Source organism: Megascapheus bottae, chromosome 23 (assembly GCF_031878675.1).
Source record: "Megascapheus bottae isolate mThoBot1 chromosome 23, mThoBot2.hap1, whole genome shotgun sequence".
NCBI classification, from domain to species: domain Eukaryota; kingdom Metazoa; phylum Chordata; class Mammalia; order Rodentia; family Geomyidae; genus Megascapheus; species Megascapheus bottae.
In genome coordinates, this window is record NC_143531.1 from 23076903 (window position 1) to 23098659 (window position 21757).

At 37.1% G+C, this 21757-nt stretch overlaps 1 protein-coding gene across 2 annotated transcripts in view; it reads left to right on the plus strand.

Moving 5' to 3' along the window:
• Iqcm (IQ motif containing M) overlaps positions 1-21757 on the plus strand; it is a 189414-nt gene that overhangs the window by 56783 nt on the left and 110874 nt on the right. For both annotated transcript variants that reach the window (XM_090356586.1, XM_090356587.1), the window contains one exon: positions 2464-2552. In XM_090356586.1, the coding sequence (XP_090212712.1) occupies positions 2464-2552 (89 nt within the window). The remainder of the gene's footprint in view (positions 1-2463; positions 2553-21757) is intronic.

Here is a 21757-nt window from a genome sequence, read left to right on the forward strand (position 1 = left end):
CTCAGAGAATTGTTTCTCTGCAACTTGTGGAAGAGAAGGGTCCCTTGATACCCCCAAGTTCCCATTTCTAATGAAGACATGTCCTGCTTAATGAGGAAGATCAATATCCTTTGAAATTAAGAGCAAGTACATGTACTCCAGTGACAGCTTGGGGCACATAAAGCTTGAACTTCAATCTGCCTGAGCTGCCTTGTCTTTATTTATAGCCAGTTTATGGCAGTAACTTGTTTCGTACCTTAGCAGTTAGCTTCATTTCATTAATGTTAGGAGTGAGATGGGAATGTCGAAACAGAGAAATACAGAAATACGTGTTTTGGGACGTGGTGACTCAGATTCTTTGAAAACCTGTGCTTAAATAGATAAAAAGAAAAATCAGACTGAAATTTCTTTTTAAAAATTGAAATCTAATTCTCTGCATAATGCAGCTAGGAAGGCTTAGCAATGTGAATTTAAACAACAGAAGGAGAATAGAATCAATTAGGAAATGAGGTAGAGAATTGTTGACAATTAGGCTCCTGGACTAATTAGCCTGAATTACCCAGTTCTTCGTGAGATTCTGCAAAGGTTCTGCTCAATTCACATAGACTCATGTGACAGACATGAGACAGGTTTTATGTGAAATCTACTTAAAAACCCTCATTGCAGCCCCTTGGGAACCTCAAATTGTTTAGGTGACTCAGTAATTTTAGGGCAACTATAAGAAAATATTGGTTCAATCAAAGAAATTTCCTAGAACCAAGCACGAAGAAATATGAAAGAATCTTCTAAACATGTAGTTTCTTTCCCCAGCTTTCTCTGTTTTTGAGCTGCAGAGAGAAAACAAAATGGAATACTTATTCATTTTTCACATGTAATCTTATAAAAGTCAGGTTCCTTCATGTGCCTGTGAATTCGAAATTCAAGGATTGTCACTCATTAAGACATTCTTTTTTATGACACTAGTAATAGATGTAGATGTGCACCCCAAATGTTAATATTTCAATAAAATTGCCTTATTAATAGTGCTGATTTTTCAGTCAATAATATCTGGTGCCCTTGAAAGGATAGCACTGCATTTCTGTAAGTAGATTTTGTAACTCAGGCAAATGAGCCTTGTTTTATGGTCAGTGAGAATTTCCTGTATGTTACATGACAAGTCATGCTTAGGTTACTCTGTTCAGTCTGTAAGGTAGTGAGGAAATGGCATTCCTGATTTTGATGATCTTCAAAAAAATCTTGAGACAATAGTTGTGTAGCTGTGTAGCTCAAACTACCTTGTGACTTTCTCTCAAGTGTTGGGATTTTAGTATGTACCAATAGATGCTTACTCTGTCAGTTGTACTGAAAAGACTCTGCTCTTTCACCTTAATTATTTTAAATACGTTTCTTAAGTTGATGGATTTTTCTGCCTCTATTAGATTCTATTAGATTTAGTACAGAAGTACTGACAAAAATGCCGTTTGTGGCCAGACACTGGCAGTTCATTCATGTAATCCTCATTAATCAAGCGGCTGAGATCAGATAGTCACAGTTCAAAGCCAGCCTGAGCATGAAAGACCACGAGACTCTTATCTCAAGTTAACCATCAAAAAATAGAGCTGTAGCTCAAGTGGTAGAGTTCTAGCTTTGAGTAAAAAATCTCATGGACAGCACCCAGGTCCTAAATTCAAGCCGCAACACACACACACACACACACACACACACACACACACACACACACACACACACTTGCCCACTCACACACACTTGTACATACACATGCACCATTTGTTCTAATTTGATGATTTGTACTAATTTGATGGTAATACTTCATCCTGTACTACATAATACAAAACAAAACAAAAGTATCTCTGTCCCATTCTTGGTAGTATATGCATAAATTCTAAAATTTTATTTAGAATTCTACCAAATTGCCTACACACTCAAATATTTCATGTTTTCTGTTAATGCAGTTTAAAGGCTACTTCAGTAATATGGGCAAATCTATGGATATGCCATATGAGTGACACTGAAGTGAATAGACTTTCTAAGCTATGCATTTCCTGTCTATTGAGTGCCTGCTTTATCCTAAGTATAAAGCTCTGAGCGATCTGATTCCTCACAAACTCTATTTTCTTTGCCAGTCATGGGGCTTGAACTCAGGGCCTGAGCACTGTCCGTGGACACCACTTCTGGCTTTTTCTATGTATGTGGTACCAAGGAATCGAACCCCAGCCTTTGTGTGTGTTAGGCAAGCACTCTACCACTAGGCCAAACTCCTGGCCACAAACTATAGTTTTATCATTAGCAAGCTAACTTAATTGAAAATTATCAACTTATGGTATTTGAAGCAACAATATCACTTCGAAGCTTTTATATTGAATAAGTTAGTAAAAATCTCTTGTACTACAATAAATTATATAAAAATGTTAGTCTCAATGTGTTCCTATCACAAATGAGAACTATTAAATGACTCCAATATGTAACGTTCTGTTTTGAAAACAGAGTGTTGAGACCCTCACATGCCCTTGTCACCTGTCCTAATGTGCTTCTGCAGTCTGGCACCTCAGCCGAGGGAACTCCGAGGGAAACTGGTAAGTTTCATTATGTCAGTAGAATACTGCTTTTGATGATTTTATGTTCATTGAAAACATAAAGAACTGGACATTTGTTTCTTTTATACCTTGTCTTGAGTGCTGTAGTGAAAGAGAAGTTGGATACCTATGGCTCACACCTAGAATCTTGCAAACCACCATCCTAGGCAGGGAAGTCCTTGAGACTCTCAATTCCAGTTAACCAGCAAAAAGCTAGATGTGGAGGTTTGGGTCAAAGTATGGAAAAACCTTAAGGAACAGCACACAGGGCTTGAGTTCCAGCCTTAGTACCAGCACAAAATAGATTGATAAACAGATGAATAAACAAAGGCTTCTCTATCATTTAATTACTATTAACTTAAAAATATATAAAATTCTTTAAAAGAATATTGTGTGTGATTCTTTTAAAGTCCCTCACATCTGCTCCAGAAAATCTCTGGAAATTGAAGACTACTTGGAGGCCCCGGGGTCTATTGATTCAAAGAAACATTTCACAGTTTTCTTTTCCTCTTTTAAACTTATTCTCATGTTCTTGAGCTTCAGGGTGTCATTAAGAGAAAATTCATCCTATAGGGTGGGACTTTGATTCATCTGGGGAAAAATAAATTTAAGTCTTCAGAATAAACTCCTAGAGGATCTTGAGGCACTGTTGTATGAAGTTTTCTTTAGCTCAGGTCAATTTTGTCATCTTCTGTTTGTTCGGATTATTATACAAGGAATTTAAACACCAAGGAAAAAAGGTTGTGGTTCCCAAATTAAGTTCTATGAGACACATTTTCCACTAATCCACCCAGAATTCATATTTATTAAAACTTGGTGAATATAATCCAGAATCTTGACAATATACATTGTCTATTTGAAATTTCTATTTTTATATTAACCCATGACTAAAGTTATTTTAAGGCTTCAATTAGACAGTTTGAGGTTTTGGGATAATGGGACAATGGCTGGATATCAATTTAATCAAATAGCTAAAATCTGTGTGGAAGAAAATGATGGTGGGTATTCATACACGATGTAGGGAGAAAAGAATGTGAACAGTTTTAGCAGATAATAATCTTGAAATCTTGAAATAGGTAATAAGCTTGAAGGGTGAGATCCATAAATGAGTTTTAAGATGGGAGAGGTAAAAAGAAGACACACAGAATTACACTGTGGGTTATTAGTGGTCAGCCCAGTCTGAAAACCTTACTCTCTGGGCTGTAGAGACTGCTGTAATGGACAACTCTCTAGTACTTTCCTCAGAAGGCAGTTTCCAAGTCCAGGCACAGAGCTTGATTATCATGTAGAGCCACGCAGGTCGCACTGACTCTTTCCAGGGATGTGTGTTAAAAGTGTGTTTCTAAACACACTTCCCCTGTGTTCCCCACCCTTAAAGATAATGAAAAATCATCATCAAAATGACTGATTCAAGGGGATGTGTGGAAGACAGAGTTTAAAAGGAGGCTGCTGGATGCATTGAAATGGGGTGGCTGTGCAGATTCAAGGTCTGGAGCTGGAGAGTAACTGGGAGAATGGCAGAGACTGGAGATGCTGTGAGGACCAATTGTTGTGCCTGCTCACTGTTCACATCCATGCTGGACAGTGTGCAATGTGGGCAGTTGTGCAGCGAGTGTTGAAAATCTTGTGACTCTCATGTATCTTTTTGAGATTGGGTCAAAGCTAGGTCATCGAGCACTAGGTTAAGTCTATTATACTTAACAAATTCACTATGTGTAGGAAAAGGTGGTTAATAAAAGATAGTTCCGGATGTATGCCATGCACTTGTCAAGGATGTCTAAATCCTTTGAGCTTGAGATTTTGGAGATTCCCCCATTTATCTAATGAAGAAATTGTGTCACAGAGTGATTCAGTGATGTGGATGGAGTTTGCAGCTAGAAATGGGAAGACCTTATGAAAGTCACGCCAGGTCTCTCTGTTCTACTATTGTGAAAGGTCAGGCTTCTAGCAGCCAGATAGTTTTAAAAAAATGATAGAAATTAGGATTTGTTCTAATTACCATATGTTACCTTTTTTTTCACACAATTGTTAACAACTGAGCAATTTTAGACACCAGCAAATTACCATGAACCTCAAAGAAAACTGCAAGCTCTACCTGCTCTTGCGATTTCAGTTACTTCCTGTTATTTAATAGGTTTTATTGACGATGTCACAAGGGCATTGAAATTATAACCTGTTAAATGAAATAGGCTTGTAGTAATAGTGTATTAAAAAACTATGTTGTGTGGTATTTTAGACTCTAGACTTAAACTAAAAAAAATCCGTTAATTACGATAACAATTACATGAAAAAAAATTCTGAAGTAGTTCTTTTACATCCAAAGTAAAAAATGTACTTAGAGTATTTAGAAAATAAATATTTTTCATATTTTTATAAGATAACCTGCTGGACTTGTGTCTTCAGACATTCCTGACCTTATATATGAAAAGATTCATTCTGTCATGCACCTTTGTCTCATGACTTATTCTCTCTGTCTGGGAAGTTCTTTTCCTTCGATGTTATAAATACCACTCCTCCATCATCACAGGCCTTGCCTAAACACCTGGCAGCCACTTCTCCTAGCCCAGCTGCACTAAGGCATTAGGTGCTTCCATAATGTCATCTCCATGAAGGCAGATTTGTTTTTGTTTTGTTTTGTTATTTATTTAATTTAGATTTTTATTGTAATTAATACAAGGATTACATTATATTCATGACATGGTCCCCATTTCCCTCCCCACCTTCCCCCGCTCATCTTGATTTACCCCCTTCCTATCCAATTTCAAATAACCAATTACACACATATAAAATATATAAGACAACAAGGTGAAATATTGTAACAATATGAGATAACCAAGGGATAGCAAAAGAGATGAGAAATAACATAGTACATTAAGGATGACAATCACTCATTATATGGCTTTTGTTTCTTAATCCTGTAGGTCCTTACATTTAGTGTCATACTATTTAGCCTATGTCTCTAGATTTTGTTCTGTTGTAAATCTCTGCTAGGAGAGCCCACGGTTTCCACTGATTTTGACAAATGAGGGAGACACTCGGGCCTATGTTCCTTTGAGACTGGCTTACTTCACTTAATATGATTTTTTCTAAGTCTTGCACTTCCTTCCAAATGGCAGCAGCATAGAATTCCATTGTGTATAAATCCCACATCTTGTTGATCCACTTATCAATTGAGGGGCGTCTGAGTTGGTTCCATACCTTTGCTCCATGGTAAATAGTGCTGCAATGAACATCGTTGTGCTAGTGGCTTTAGTATGTCCTTGTTTCTGGACGATTGGGTAAATGCCAAGTAGAGGAATTTCGGGGTCATAGGGGAGCTCTATGTTTAGTCTTTTGAGGAGCTAAAGGCAGATAGTTTTAATTGAGTCATTCAGTAATAAACTGCTTAGACCTGAACTGTATTGAAATAGATGAAGAAAGAGGACATGGTTTTGAAACATTTGGGATAAAAACAAATTACATTGGGTGTCAACTGTTTCTAGTTTAGTGAAGAAAGTTATCGAGCTCAATGATGCCATCTTTATAATTAAAATATGCTGGAAAAGAATGCAATTGTGAAATTTTGTTTATTTGCTTCTTTTTCTGAGACAAATGCAGAAGGCCTAAAATTATAGATTAAATAGTAAAGATAGCTATAAAACTCTGATTGAACTACTAGGAAAGCATAAGTCAGGAAACATAAGAAAGCCTGCATGTAGTATGCATTTATGGCACTTGTGTCCTTTATTATCATAAAATTAGAATATATTAAAGCAATGCAAAACGATTTAATGTTGGAAAGGCTTATATAGTAAGTTTGATGGTAGACACAATATTAAGAACTAGAGGGTAGTATAAATATGCATGTATTTTTTGACATTTTTGGTCCATGTACTCTGTCTAAATATGGTTTCTTACTACTTTGCATATTGTTTACAATTATATTTTCATTCAGTCTTACAAATGTTACCAATATGGTTATTACATGTTAGACAACATTTATGTGTTAGCTTTGATGCTCAAGTATAAATTAGTTTGTGTTTCTTTTTTCAGTATGTAAAAATTGAATAGGAAAGACACCTTTCTTGTAGGGTTCTCTGCTGCTTCCATTAATAGACAGGTCATAAAAAGAGATTTAGTACCTGGAAACACTTCTTGCCTCATCTTTAGGAAAATGTGAAGAATAGTTTTAATGTGCTAAATTCTAAACAATCAAATTTCTTTCATGCTGGGAGAAACAAGTGCCATGATATTAATAGTGCTCATCCCATCTCTAAGAAAGGCTTCACTTGATATGAGAAAAACAGTTTTCAGTCATTCAATAATACAAGTCTTAACAGAGATAACCCTTCGGGCACTATGGGCTAAGAAAAAGAAATCCTTGTTAATAGACATTAGCTAATTTCTAGGAGACTAATTTGAAACTTTGAGACTGAATATTGAGTCCATAAATGTGTCCAGAGGTAGATTAGAGATGATTCTTATCTCACATAATGTGTAACATATATTTTACCTTGGTTATAGTGTCTTACAATATTTCATGTGTGGATGGTCAAAGATCGTTTGTAGTTTCCATAGTGACAGGGCAGCTTTGGACCCCATTTCTGTATATATATTACCTATTGTAATGCTTGGAGTAAAGTAACTGCACAGCAAATTTGGGCAAGAAAGGCCAAAAGGAAGACAAAGAAAGTAATGGCGCATTCTGGTGGGATAGAATGAGAAGGCATGTACTCGCAAGGGTATTTTTTGCCCGTCACTTAGGTTGTTCATGGGGATAGAAAGAGGTTGTGTCTGCCTTTCACAACAACAGTGTAGGGTCTGGGTGAGTATAATATATGAGAGTGCCTTCTTGGTTTCCTTCCATCCATTTCATTTCTGCAATTTGAAATAAATCATACATTGGGTGATTTACTCCATTTATATTCATCTTTATTAGTTTCTAGAAACTGTTCCACCAAATATAGCACTTTTTTTTTTCAGTTACAACTCATGAAAAGATACTGGACTTGGGCAGGGAGAAGTCTTTGGCATCAAGAAGATAGCCAAGGACAATTATGTTAAATTGCTCAGCATGCTGTGGAATTAATTACCCATGATCTTAATTATAAATACTTAATTTATAAAACAGCCTCTAAATGTGTAGGTCCACATTTAAATACATGAGCAATTTTGGTAAATAAGTGTCACTGTGATATCCAATTTACAACTTAAATATCACTGCTAACTTCAAATCATTATAACTCCCCTTCTGCCTAAGCCTGACCCATGCTTCAGGGAAGGACAGAAGGATGTGGTGTGTTCGCTCTTGCTCTACACTTATGTATCATACACACACACACACACACACACACACAAATGCACACAAGTGTACAGAAGTGTGCAAGAGACCACTGGCTTTAGGGTTTTTTTTGTCATTGTTCCGGTCCTGGGGATTGACTGATTGTTTTGTTGTTCTGGTACTGGGGATTGAACTGAGGGCCTGGGAGTTGTTCCTTAACCTCTTTTTCCCAAGGCTAGCACTGTACTACTTGTGCAACAGCTCCACTTCTGGCCTTTTCTAAGAAGGTTTTTGGAAGTACTGTGTTATTTCTCTTCTTTTTTTTTTTTGCCCATTGGTTAATCTCATATTGTTACTGTATCTGATTTTGTTACTTGGTATATCGTATATACATTTATTTGTTTATTTCAAATAGCAAAGGGAAGGGGTGAAACAAGATGATTGGAAGAGGGTGGAGGGAGGGAAATGGGGACAAAAACATGAGAAGGGGATCAATGTGTAAGAAGTAGTGCACCTACTATCTGGTGAATGTAACTGGAACCTCTCTATACTTTACCCCGACAATAAAAAATTTAAAAAAAGAAAAAAGTGTCTCACAGACTTTCCTGCCTGAGATCCTCAGATCTCAGCTTCCTGAGTAGTTTAAGATTACAGGATGAGCCACTAGCCCCTGGCCTGGCTTTAGTTTTGTGATTCTAGTGTCTGTGTCTTCTCTCTTGTTTTATCACCCAGAGACAGAAGTATTTTTGCCTTCAGTATATGTTAAGTCATACCACACGCATTGTTGGTGCTTTTCCTCTACCCTGCTTGCAGGTGTGGCGTATGTGTTCTCACTTCTGTAAGAATATGGCTGCAGTATTTAGTTTACTTCTGATGGATCGAGCATTGATGCCATTTTAGGAAAGTGATGAGCGATGACTGTCTTGTGGCAGGCCTAGGGAGTAGCCGCTTCTTTAGGGCATAAACCAAGCAGAAGATTTTGTGAGTCTGGGTTTTATTTATCTTCAACTCAGTATCGCCAAACTGTCTTCCAAAGTTGGAAATAGCTGGCGCAGACCCTTTCAAACATGCCCTCCCATGGCAACACAGCACCACATCATCAGCTCTTGCAGCTGTTACACTTGGAAATTGGTGCAGATTACTTAGATGGAATATATATATATATATATTTTAAATCAGTTTTCCTTTCGTGGTGCCTGGGCCAGGATGAACCACTTTGTTGTTCATCCTTACTGTGTTGGAGTGTGATTGCAGGAAGCTGTGGATGAGTGCCTGGGGCAGGGGTGGGGTTCATCAAACACCTTCAACATGGAGGATTGTGCAGGGCATGCGTTCTTTCTCCTCCATTACTCCCAGTTCAGGCTCTGAGGAGCAGCCGTGTGGCGGGGCAGCTCTCCTGGCCTCTGTCTCACCTGGCATGAGAAGGAGCTGCAAGAGTCTTCATTAAACGCCACTGTGGGCTCACTGTGAGTTCCTCTTCCCTTCTTCTCAGCCTCCCAAGTAGACTTGCATCTGAGGATGTGGCTGCTTTTGCTTGAGAGCTGGTCTAAGACCCAGCATTGTGGATGGTTCTTTTTTAATTCCTCTGCTGCCCCACCAAACTCCTGTCAGGATGTTTTTGTTTGCCCTGATAAGGTGTTTCCGGCTTGTGGACATCATCTAATCTCATTCAAGAAATTTGTTTCTGATTTTTTAAATTATTATTAGCGGTAGATATTTCCAAGAAGAAAAGGTGGCAGGATGCATGCTTTTCTCCCACTATTTACAGAAGGTTTAACGTTTTGAGGAACAAAGGTAAATAACCAGAAGCAAGCCTCCTGAGAGAATTATAGTTTATATATGAATATTAAACATAAAGTATATAATCTCCAGTCTGTACTTCTCCATTAAATAATGGTCCTGTTACTTGCAAGATATAGTTACAAATGAAGTTCCACTAAGGGTGAATTATTTCCTAGGATTACCATAGCAAATACCACAAATGGAATGATTTTAAAAACAACAGCAATTTATTGTCCTGCAGTTCTGAATGCTAAACATCTGAAACAAAGATTCAAAAGGCCCAGCAAGTCAATGAATCTTAACTTGTACACTCCAAGAAAGAACCTACTTGAAAACAAAGGATACATTAAGAAAATCCATAAGAGAGTGAGGAGGGAGGAGGGAAAGATAGAGATAGGAAAGAGAGAGAGAGAAAGACAGGGGGAGGGAGAGAAGAGAGTGTGAGAGGTAGGGAAGGAGGGCAAAAGGAGGAGAAAAATAGCTGAAAAGTTATTTGGATAGATAACTGTCTTAAGGAAAATAAATCATGAAATCCTGAAGTTGAATGAAATAACATCATCATGCTAACAAATGTAACCATAGCCATCAATCTAAGATTTTATATGTCTGATGCACAATGTCTTCCAAGAAGTTAGGAGATAATTACATGTAGAGTGTATTGATGACTGACAAAAGGAAGAAGGTTCCCAGAGATGTTCTCTAGGAAAGAAGGGGTCTAGTAAGGGAAAAGTGAAATAAAAAAGGGAAATATAAACCTAAAATCATAAATATCTACAGAAATAATAAAAAACAATTGAGTAATATATAATGGTAATGTCATAACTTGTGGGTTTAGGATATGCAGTTAAAATATCCAATAGCGATCATAATATAGTTTCTGTAAATTAACATATAAAGGATTCTAGGCCATTGGTTTCAGTCACAAAAACAGTGGTTTATTAGAGACAAGAGTTGCCCATAGCTTCCTGCCTGAACTACCTCTAAACAGCTCTCTGTTCCTTTGATAGCTAGGATTACAGGTGTGAGCCATCTCATCAGGCTTCTGCTGATTTCCTTTCGTACAGTGTCTTCTGTTCCCTCATTCTCTCCCAGTCCCCTCCCATTTCCACCCATAAGTTTCGTCAGTGTCCAGGGAGCTTCACTGCTACACTTTTTCACCCCTTTTCCCTTGAGTTCTGTGCCTTACCCCTACTGCAATACATACCTGTGAATATACTGTACATACGGTAAAGAAGGCAACCATCAAAAACAACCAAAATAAAAAAACCAAAGTCTTGTTTCCATGTCTTGGAGTTTATTTCCGTATTTGAATATTAATATTTTTCTTAGCACATAAGTCACTTTAGGACTTGAGATTTCTGTCACATCAACTATTCCTATAAAGAAAAAATACCTTATATATTTTCGTTCTCTGATACATATGATAAAGAATGATACAAATTTTTATAGAGTGGTAGAGATATGTGTCCTCAAAACTTTTGAATCCATCTCTATATTTGAGACCTCTTCACTACTGTGTCCTAACTCATAGGGAAACTAAAGTCAGTCATTCTTTGAATTTAATATCCCAGAACAATATTCTGGTGTTCTAAAATGTACATTAAACCAATGAGAATCTCTGTTGTCTTTGGATGGCTGAGCTTTGAAGGAGCTGCAGATTTTTCTGTGCACTCTGGGAGATGAGCTTATAGTTTAGATAGATGAAAGCAATAACTTTTGAGATTATTTGTTATCCCCTCTTTGCTGAAGGGGGAAAAATAATTTGTGTCATTCCTAACTCCTTTGCAAGAGGTAAAATATTTCACTGCTTTTAAGTTGGAATTAATTTATAGCAACTATTCAAGGAATGCATTCAATTACACACCAATGGGTATGAAAATGGATTTTGTATTTTATGACCCCTTCATATTTTTTTATCAGTTTGTGTTAAGCTGTGTCTGCTGGGAAACAGACAAGATGTACAAATAATCTTTCTCTCAGGCATTTCATACATATGAATCTTTAAAGATGAGAGAGTGAGACAATGCCGGAGACATATGCTATAATTGTATTACTCCAAAGAAAAAAGCTAAGGTTTAAAGGTTTTGGGGGACAGAGCAGTTCATCAAAGTACCACTTATTAAATGTCAAATTAATTACCTCAGTTCTGTAACACAAATTTCTGTGCAAGCATTTTTTAATTTACATTTTTCTCTATTCACTTTCTGGAATAATTCTTCAGAATCCATACAGAGGATTAAACTTTGTCCCTATACAGAACACTATGTTGATTTATTTTATTAGTTTAATTTAAATTTTGTGGTATGACTGAAACAGTTTTGAGACTATGAAAAAGCACAATTATATTCCTTAAATCACATTAAAAATGGAAACTTCCTGAACTGATTTATGATCCCTTTTATATTCAAGGTACTTTCTTTGGCATAAGTTTTAAAAATTGGAATTAATAATTTATGACCATTGTAAATTATAACTATGTCACATAATTTTTAAACTTATCTGACTTTTTATGCTTATCTGACTTCCAGTCAAAGAAATTAGAATAATTGCAATGTAACGAAGTTTTCTTTTTCTGGTTTTCTTATTTGGGCTTAAATTCTTTTGTGGGGAAAGATGTTTTGGGATACATGCTGAAAAGTATTTAAATTCCTCATGACTTCTCTCTTGTGGTTTAAAACATGAGTCCCTTTATTGCCTCTTTCAAAAAAAGGTCTTGTGCCCCTTGATCATTTTCATCTAACAGTATAGAAATAAAAGTATTTCCCAATAACTCACCTATAGGGAAGGTGAGTTTTAAAAGCGGTGTTCATAATTTTGCTTCAGTTTTCAATGTTTCAGAAATAGGGCTTAGTTAAAAATAAATAAGGCATTTGTGTGTGATTGCAACATCACAAGTCTTTTTAAACCAATTTGCTAAATTGCCTTTGTATCAAGATAAAGGGGAAGAGAATGAGGAGATGTGATAGTAGTTTTATTTCTTCAATTGGAGAAGGGGAAATTTTGAGCTCTTAGACATCTCATGATGATTGTGAGGAATAGATGAAGATATTGTTGCAGGAGATATTTAAAAATTGTGAAACAGCAAATTTTATTTCGTACTCCTCTCAGAACAGAACATAATGGGATGCTAAGTTTACACATTAAATGCTGAAATTTGTCAATTACTTCAGATAGGTGATATTGTTCTAAAATTAATTCTAAAGTTAATGGAATCTCACTAAAATTGTAGAGATTTTATTTTTTCTTAATAGTACCCAAATGTAACATTTTAAAATATATTTTTATTGTAATTAATAGAAGGGTTACATTATATTCATCAGATAGAAGGTGCATTACTTCACATACATTGATACCCTTTCTCATGTCTTGGTCCCCATTTCCCTCCCCCCACCCCTGCCCCTCATCTTGTTTTCCTCCCTTCCCTATCCAACTTCAAATAACCATTTTTTAAAAAACTTTGTGTCTTGGTCAGTGAAGGAACAGGAATTCATTTTCAGAAAATCACCCTGGTTACTTATATATTGCAATGCTCCAATTCATTTAGCGAATTATTTATTCTGAAGGTGAGATTTTAATTAAGCAAGCACCTTTGAGATATTTGGGAAGAGATTCTGATTTTCCAGGATGCTGACTCAAATTTGATTGGCACCATTGCTGAATAGTAATGCAAACTGCTTGTGTGATGATCCCAATCGAAAATAAGTAGAAAATAAGTGCCACTTTTCTTTATTATAATGGTTGTGAGGACACCTGAACTTTGAAGGCAACAATATTAATTGAAAATCTTATTCAGTTTTTAAAAGCACTGCCCTTTCCAAGCACTGATGTAGGCTCACCAGCATACAAATACATCTAAGACATGAGTCAGACCTTGTAATGAACTCGAAGTTCTGCCTGAGTTGGGCTACAGGAATACAAGAAAAGGCAGTAGTTAGTGTTCTGTTCCAGTTGCATAGTCTGGAAGTTCTCCACCTCCGTGTCCATTCATGTCAGTGTGATCATGATCAAGTGGTGATCATGGCAAGACATATTTTTCAAGAAACCTTGAAAAAAAAGAAACCTTGAGAATTATTCTTTTTCTAATTGAGCGGAGTTAGGATTATCTTTGCCATCTGCAGTTATGCAGTGATATGTCTTCAAATCCAATGGGATTTGGGGGGAACAGAGGAAAAGGTGATGGTGTTACCATTTGATCTTGACAGTGGGCTGTTCTTTGGGATGGTGGAGAACAGGTAGACAGTGTGAAGGTGGACAATGAGAGAAGCCCATGGGTGAAGACAGACTCCAGTGTCCTTGGCAGACAGAGCAATGGCTAGAGAAAAACCAGACATTCCTGTAGAGATATCATACTTAACAAGACCAGTAGGGTAGATTGAAAAATTAACTTTATCCCGAATTATGTTTAAAATTCCTACTAAAATAATTCATATTCTGTTTTTCTAAAGATCCAAATTTTGTTGAATTGGATCTGTTGGTGTGTAGGAGGGAGAAGACAGAGCATCTGTGGTGTATTTTATTAGTGCAGTCAATGTTCAATTATCAGTAATAATGGAAACAGCATCCCTATGGCTATCTGTGCTTGGTAGATAACATCTACAGCATTAATATGTAGAACTCCCATCATGCATTCAGCCTTTGCCCTTCTACTTTTGTTTATAACAAATGTCAGTTTTTACTTAGATTTCAACTTCTTTTCTGGCTCATACAAAGGGGGTTAAAGACAGGAAGAAATTGTCTAATCTTGAAGCCAAATAGTTATAAATATTGGTCATAATAAAGTTCTTGCCTTAGCTCCTTTCACTAATCTCATTTGTCCCATTTATATGTGATATTTGCTGTAACTTTATAGACTTGGATTTTGAAAGCCTTTTTGTATTTCCATAATGCTTTAATTAAGTTCATCTCAGTAATATACCTGTAGTTTAGTTGGCCCTTGTATGCAGTCAATACCTTCCTAGACAACAGGTTGTGAGCATGAGAATTAAAGAGACTGAAACATTTAGGATGCACATACAATAGAAATAAGGATAATATTCTGTTCTGAAATTATCATCTTGATTTAGTTACTAGTGTTTTCCTATTCTGTTAAATGTATCACTTTAATGAGTTGTTAGTGAAGATAATACATTAATGAACTTGAGTCTTCTGACAAGCCAATCACCAAGGACAGATGGAAATAACAGTCTTATTTTTTATTTTAGGGGATTGGAGTCTTCTTTTATTTTCTAAAAAAGACCAGCTCATTCCAGAATTTTTTTTACAATAGATATAGCTCATGCATAACCTACAAATAAACAGAATACTAGAGATTTGCAAGTAAAACTTTTTATAGAAAGTTTTTGTTTTCTAAAGCTTCATCATCCTTTCATGTAATAAAACAAATACATCATTATGGGAAAGCCAAATGTTCATGTCCTGTTCCAGATAAAATACATACACATTCCTTTCAGCAATGGAGCCCATACGGGAAAGCTTTGTGGAAAGCCATCTTCTCACCCCCTGTCATTCCAGGTCCCCCAGAGTTCCACACACTGGGTTTATCAGCTAGCTTCAGAGAGAAATGAAGAGGCCTCTTAACCCTTCAGCAACATAAACATAACTGGCTCCTGTTAATTCCCTTAGCAGTTAAACAATTGAGATCACCATATTTGATTTTATCGGATGGTTTCTCTGTGACGTCAAGACCAAATTGGGCAGACCTCGATGGATATGTCAATCTTCTCATGCCCAATTCTTTTTGTTTTTCTTGTTGTTGTTGTTGGTGGTGGTGGTGGGGGTGGTCGTGGGGTGCTGTCCCTGAGCCTCCAGCTCAAGGCTGCTGCTCTACCATGATGAGCCACAGGGCCACTTCAGTTTTCTGGTGATTAATTGGAGATCAGAGTCTCCTGGACTTTACTGCCCTGGTTGGCTTTGAATTGCAATCCTCAGATCTCAGCCTTTTGAGTAGCTAGGTTTCCAGGCCTGAGCTACCAGTACCTACTATAAGGTATTTTTTTTTTGCCAGTTCTAGGGCTTGAACTTAGAGTTAGTCACTGTCCTTGAGCTTTTTCAGGACGAGTTTTCTATCACTTGAGTCACAGCACTTCTAGCTTTTTCAGTGTAATTGGTACCAAGGAATTGAAGTCAGGTTTTGTGCATGCTAGGTGAGCATTCTGCCACTAGGCCACACTCTTGGCCCCTCAAGTCCAATTCTTGAATGAATCTTAGGCTTTTTTTTGTGGCACATATTACATACCAAATAAATGTTTCGTTTCTGTCTGTGTATAACAGAACAAACCGGTTATCGCATCCTCCCTCCCACTCTGTCTCACTTGTAATTCTAGAACAAGATTCCATTTAAAAGTTAATTTTACTTTTACTATGAGTTTAAGGTTATAATTTTGGAATTAAATGGTTTGGTTCCTGGAAGGTAAGAAAAAAAAAGAAGAAACTTCGAAGTCCAAGTTTCAGAATCTCTAAGACTCTGGGTGAACATACATACGGGAATAATTTGCTGGGCATGGAATAAAACGTTATCTTTTAAATTCCTTTATGCATGATTTTGAGTCATGGCTTGGTCTTCAGTTAAGCTGCTGTTAGTCAATTTTTGGAGCAGATTTCAAAGCATTAGTATATTTGATTTTTTTGCTCTTTGCCTTTATGCGTTGATGAAGCTTTGGTTATTAAACTTCTCTTTTATAACCTTTCTTCTTCCTTAATTTTCCTTCTGGTAGTTTCTTATATTTTATCGGTTCTTTTTTTCTTTTTCACAGAAGAAATTTGAGAATAAGTTTTATACCTTTGCAAATTTTTTTCTTCTTGAATGTGTAAGAAAATGTCCTTCAGTCTTATAATTTAATCTTTTATTCCTATTATTTGACAGAATATAATTTCATAAAAATCTCCCTTGATTATCTCCCCACAAATTTAATAAACACCATAGCTGGAAAACTCAGATTTTTTTATCTTGAGAAATTATTGCATCTGTTTCTTTCATTTCTAATTGTTCTGATTTCATCTCCAGCAGTGTGTGTGATTCCTTTGGCACTTATTTTTTTGTCCTCTTTAATCTATAATCTTCTGTCTTATAATTTTCATCTTTGAATGCTTTTCTTTTCTATTCTAGGAGTCTGTGCCAAATCTAGTCATTGGTATTCTACATCACCATTTGCACACCCTACACTCTGGAAACACATTCTTCTTCTGCCCTTACAGTTTTTGTTTCTTTGTCATTTTTTTTGCCTTGGAAAAGTTGTGATCATTTCTGTTATACTTACTTTAAAACTATTAGTATTTTTTTTTAAAGTTTGAGTTTCTCTTGTTCTTGGCTTGTGAGAATATCAAGCATTTTCCTCTGGGACTAATAGAATGTTTCTAGACTATATTTTTTCACTGCACTTTTACACTTGCAGATTATTTTAGTGTCCAATGGTCGCTGTAACGGAGTATCATTCGTATGTGAAGATACGTCATCCAGTTTACTTGAAATTCCACATAGTAATTTTAGGCTTGGTTATAGTGGTTCTTTTCTTCCTAATTCTTTTCTGCACATGTCAACTTGAACATTTTCTTTCATAATTGAATCTCTAATAGAGGCCACATGTGTAAAATTAGCTTCTCTCTCTTACACACACACACACACACACACACACACACACTCACACACACACACACCCTGTCAGTGTGTGTGCACAATGAGTTGAGTAGGGAAGAATCCATGTCATTACATCTTTATGTTTTCAGATGCCATGTGTATTCCTGGGCTCACAGCTTCTTCCTCTACCTCTGGAATTCCTTGCTTCTAATACCATATCTCTTGCTCTTCTGTATTCAAGTCTCCCTTTAAAAGGACATGGTGGTTAAATATCGGGCTCTTCAGCATAATCCCCCATCATCCTCCTGTCTCAGAATATTAATTTTAATGTTATTAGAAAGTCTCTTTTGACATGTAAGGGAACATTTACAGGTTTCACAGATAGGATATCTTTGGAGTTAGGGCTTGGCCAGCCAAGCAAAGACATCTCTCTCTCTCATCACCCCTAGGACAGCATAGAATACAGATCAGCTGCCATTCATACACTCCTATCTAGCCACCACTTGTTTTCTCCTGTGTAAAATGGAAGTTCAGCACCCACCCCTTAGGTACTCTCAGCCAACTGGATCAGCAGATGTGTGTTATGGTACTCTGACCTTTCAAGTTCACCTTAACTGGCAGAACCAGGATTGGTGGAGGGAGGGAGTCTGTTTGGTTTGTCCTGTGGGAGAATTCCCTTTCTGCAAAGTCAGCTATTAGAAATGAAGGACAAGATGTGTGGGTTCTCTTAGCCTTGTGCTGTGTACTTGGGTATATTTCCTTTTTCTAGGTCTGTATTTGAGGGGCAAACATCATGCTTTTTATACCTAATCCACAGGGACTCTTTAGCTCTGCTGAAGAGGGCCCTTTCCTAGTCCCCGCTTCCCTTCCCTGTTAGGAAACTGAGTCAGGAGGAGAAAGAGCAGAAACCAATCTCAACAGACTATATCAGCTTTGTTAAAGAGGGACTCCAGGTGACCTGAAGAGAGGCAGGAGACCCAAGGCGTTGGCGTGTTGGGCACAGGGGTGGACTTCAGTAGAGTCCTGGTTTTCTTCAGGTGTTTGGACGGCACAAAAAGTTTCAGGATGGGCTTTGCAAGTTCTTTTGGGGGGGGGGTTGGGACTGAAGTAGCTTATGCCAATTACTGGTTCCAGAGATTGTTGTGGGATTGTAGATTCCCATCATTCTCTGCTATGATTCACTATTGAGCACACACAATGGTGTCTTCTCTTATGTGTGTATTTCTCTTATGACCCACTAGGCCTGCCTGTTCACTGAACTCTTTCCTTGAGCTAAGACCATTGCCTTGGAGTTGTGGGATCCAAGTAGATGGTGAGAGAAAAGGGTTGGGTTGGGAGAAAAAGGTGGCATTGCACATTATAGAGTCATTGCTTTTGCTATTTTTTTCTACATTTTTCTTTCCTCTTGTGAGCTATCCAAGCCTCTTTGCACCACTTTTCAATATGGCGAATAGGGTGAAAATATGTAGAGATCATGGATGGCTTTCCTTGACTCACTTGCATGACACTTTTTTCCCCTTTCCTGCAAATGGGTGAATAATTAGCATTTGAATTTTCCCTGTAGCAGTATAGTAAGGCGGTTGAGGGTTTGCTGCACACGGAAGATAACAAGTTGTATTGGGCCAGAACTCATTATGCTTCTTGAACCCTTTTTGCTCACAATTAGCGTCACAGAATCCGACAGATTTGTTCCTATTCTTGGCAATTCAGAACGATATTCAGCAATGATTCTGAATATTGTAGTCCTTTTTAGTCAACACGAGGAGATGTTCCCATATAATTTCCTAGCTCATATTAACCTTACCCTGCTTCATAGTATTTGCTCTTTACCCACATCCAGATTGCCAAACAAGGATTCGAAGTGTCGTGTTTGGAATCTCTCTGCATGTGCTTCCATAAGAGTGTCCAATGAAGCAGTACTTGTCTGTAGTTTTTTTTGAAGTTTTATAGCATAGAAGAGTCATGATCACTCACTGGCATTTAGTAAATACACACAAATGAGTCTCGTGAATCGAGTAGGGCTAAGAACACAATACTCTCAAAGTATGGCCTTTCTCTGCGTCCATCTCACCTCGAGTAAGTCACAGAAACTAGAATTCCTCTTCTTGAGGCAAGCCATCAAATCTTGGAAGGTCATTTGGAATCCATCCATTTTCCCCTAGAGACACTCTCATCACAGTTCTGCCCCACATTTGGATGCTAAGGAAAATCCGAGAAACAACAACAATAACAGCAACAACAACAAAACAGTCCTTGCTGGACCCTTTCCAGTTTATCAGCATCAGGCCATTACCTCCTTTAGTTCATTCATATGTGTACGTCACAATTTATCAGACTTAAGCATAAAAGTACTTGAGTTTCCTTTGAATCTTTAAGCATTTATTTTTCAAGGCTCATAGGTCACTTAATACTTTAATAAGTCAACTTGTTTTTCACTTATTTTATGAACCATTCATGCTTTTGTGCTAGTGAAGAAGCACTATTACTTTCTCTGCTAAAAATTTTTATTTTTATCAATTCCTTTTGCAAAATGCCTTTTATAGACAAACAAAATGAGGTAGTTAAAATAATTTTGTGATACATATCTTATTCTTTTTTATACTACCAATGAGCATACATTCATTGATTTTGGTCATTTTTCCTCTGAAATCTAAGCTAATGCACAGCACATGGAATTGAACTATCCAAGAAGATTTCTGAGGTTTGATTATTCAAATGATTAAGATTCTATTTGTCCACTCCTCTATCGTTTACCAGCCATTTTAATTATATAGATAATCAGACTAAGAACCGCTAATTCTGTCTCCTAACTATTAATTGTTTGTAATTACCTACAGATTAAAACTGTATGTGCAATTAACTCCCAAGAATTAATTGATACAAGGGGATTGATAAAATGGGAAGCAAAATGAGCTCGGCATAAAAGAGGCTCTGGGGACCAGAGCCCAGTGAGCCCCTGAGGGGGTCTGGCTCTATTGTGTTCTAACAGAAGCTGCTGTCTTAATTGGGCCCCCCTTTTGAGAGATGGTTGCATGGCTTCTTGGCTGAGTAGTGTGACTGAAGTTTGAATGACTGTTGATGTTTTGCTGCTCTCCAGGTGAATTGAACACATCTGTCATGTGCAATATGGAGGGCATTCTACAGTGGCCAACTAGCTAAGAATTTCTCTTCTCTTATTTCTCTTCTTCCTTCTTCCCTCAGTGGCAAGATCACTGGTGGTAATCTTATCTGAATTCTGTGAGTCATTTGTATAATTATGCTTATTAAGTTTTAGAAAGATCTCTCACTTCTATGAGCAATGAACTCATTGTCAAATACATAAATTTGAATAGAAATGGAAACAAAAAGCTATCTTCAACTGAATGGTACTTGGAAACTATTATAAATATCAGTATCAGAATAGAAACTGAGGAAAGTAATCAGCTCCCCCAACCCCTAATCCCTGCCCTACCCCTGCAAAAAAAACCCAACAAACTGGCCTTGAAAAAAATTAGTAGAATTTAAAAATCTTTCTTAAGGCTTTCATGCTCCTTTGCTTATGGTATGGGGTCTTATACTCTCCCAATTTTGCTAGTTGACTTTTTTTTTATTGCTCCATCCTGCACCACACACACACACACACACACACACACACACACACACACACTAGTCTGTTTTATGAAGAATATAATGCAATGAAAGACTTTTAATTAAGCCTAGATTTAGCCATGAGATATGCAGAAGACAGTGAAATAACATGAAGTTGTATTATAATACTTTTTATTAAGAGTCTAAAATAAGTATTGAGGAAATGCCAAGCCAGGAAGACAGACATATGAATAGTTACTTGACAAGTTTTATTATTATTATTTTTTCATGTTCAAGAATAACTGCGATTTAACTAACTCCTTGTTAAACTGATGTAACCATTTTGGTTTCTTTCCAAATCTTGTGATGGCATTTCCCCCACCTAGTAAAATCTTGGAGTATGTGCTCTGAGATTTTAATATTTCCACCTATTACTGTGCAGGCAGCTCCTGAGCATAAGTGAATTCTCTCTCTCTCTCTCTCTCTCTCTCTCTCTCTCTCTCTCTCTCTCTCTCTCTCTCTCTCTCTCTCTCTCTCTCTCTCTTTCTCTCTCTCTCTTTCTCTCTCCTCTTCATTTTTCTTCAACTGGGAAGATTGTTGACTCTGGAAAGACTGTGAGAATTTAGTGTGATGTATAACTAGGGTTTTTCCTATCCCTATTCACTTAGAACTTTGATGGATGCTGTGGAATGGAGTGGCAATCGTTACGTGCCATCTTGTGCATGAAGCTTCAGAGGAAAAGTCATCCGCATATATCAGTGTGTGAATGATTACCTAGAGAATTTTAAGAGAGGTTTTACTGCTTCCTTGAAGTGGAAAAGTTATAGCTATATTTTCTAGCGTGATACCACTATCTTGGGGATAATAATACCTGGCCTTCTTGACTGCAGGCTTCTGTTTTGTGCGTAAACAAGATAAAATATTTGAAGATGCTGTGGACTCACCAATAAAGATAGGATGTAGAGTTATGTATTTCATGTTGGGCTTGGGCCCTTCAGGGGTCAGGAAGATGTCTTCTTTGCC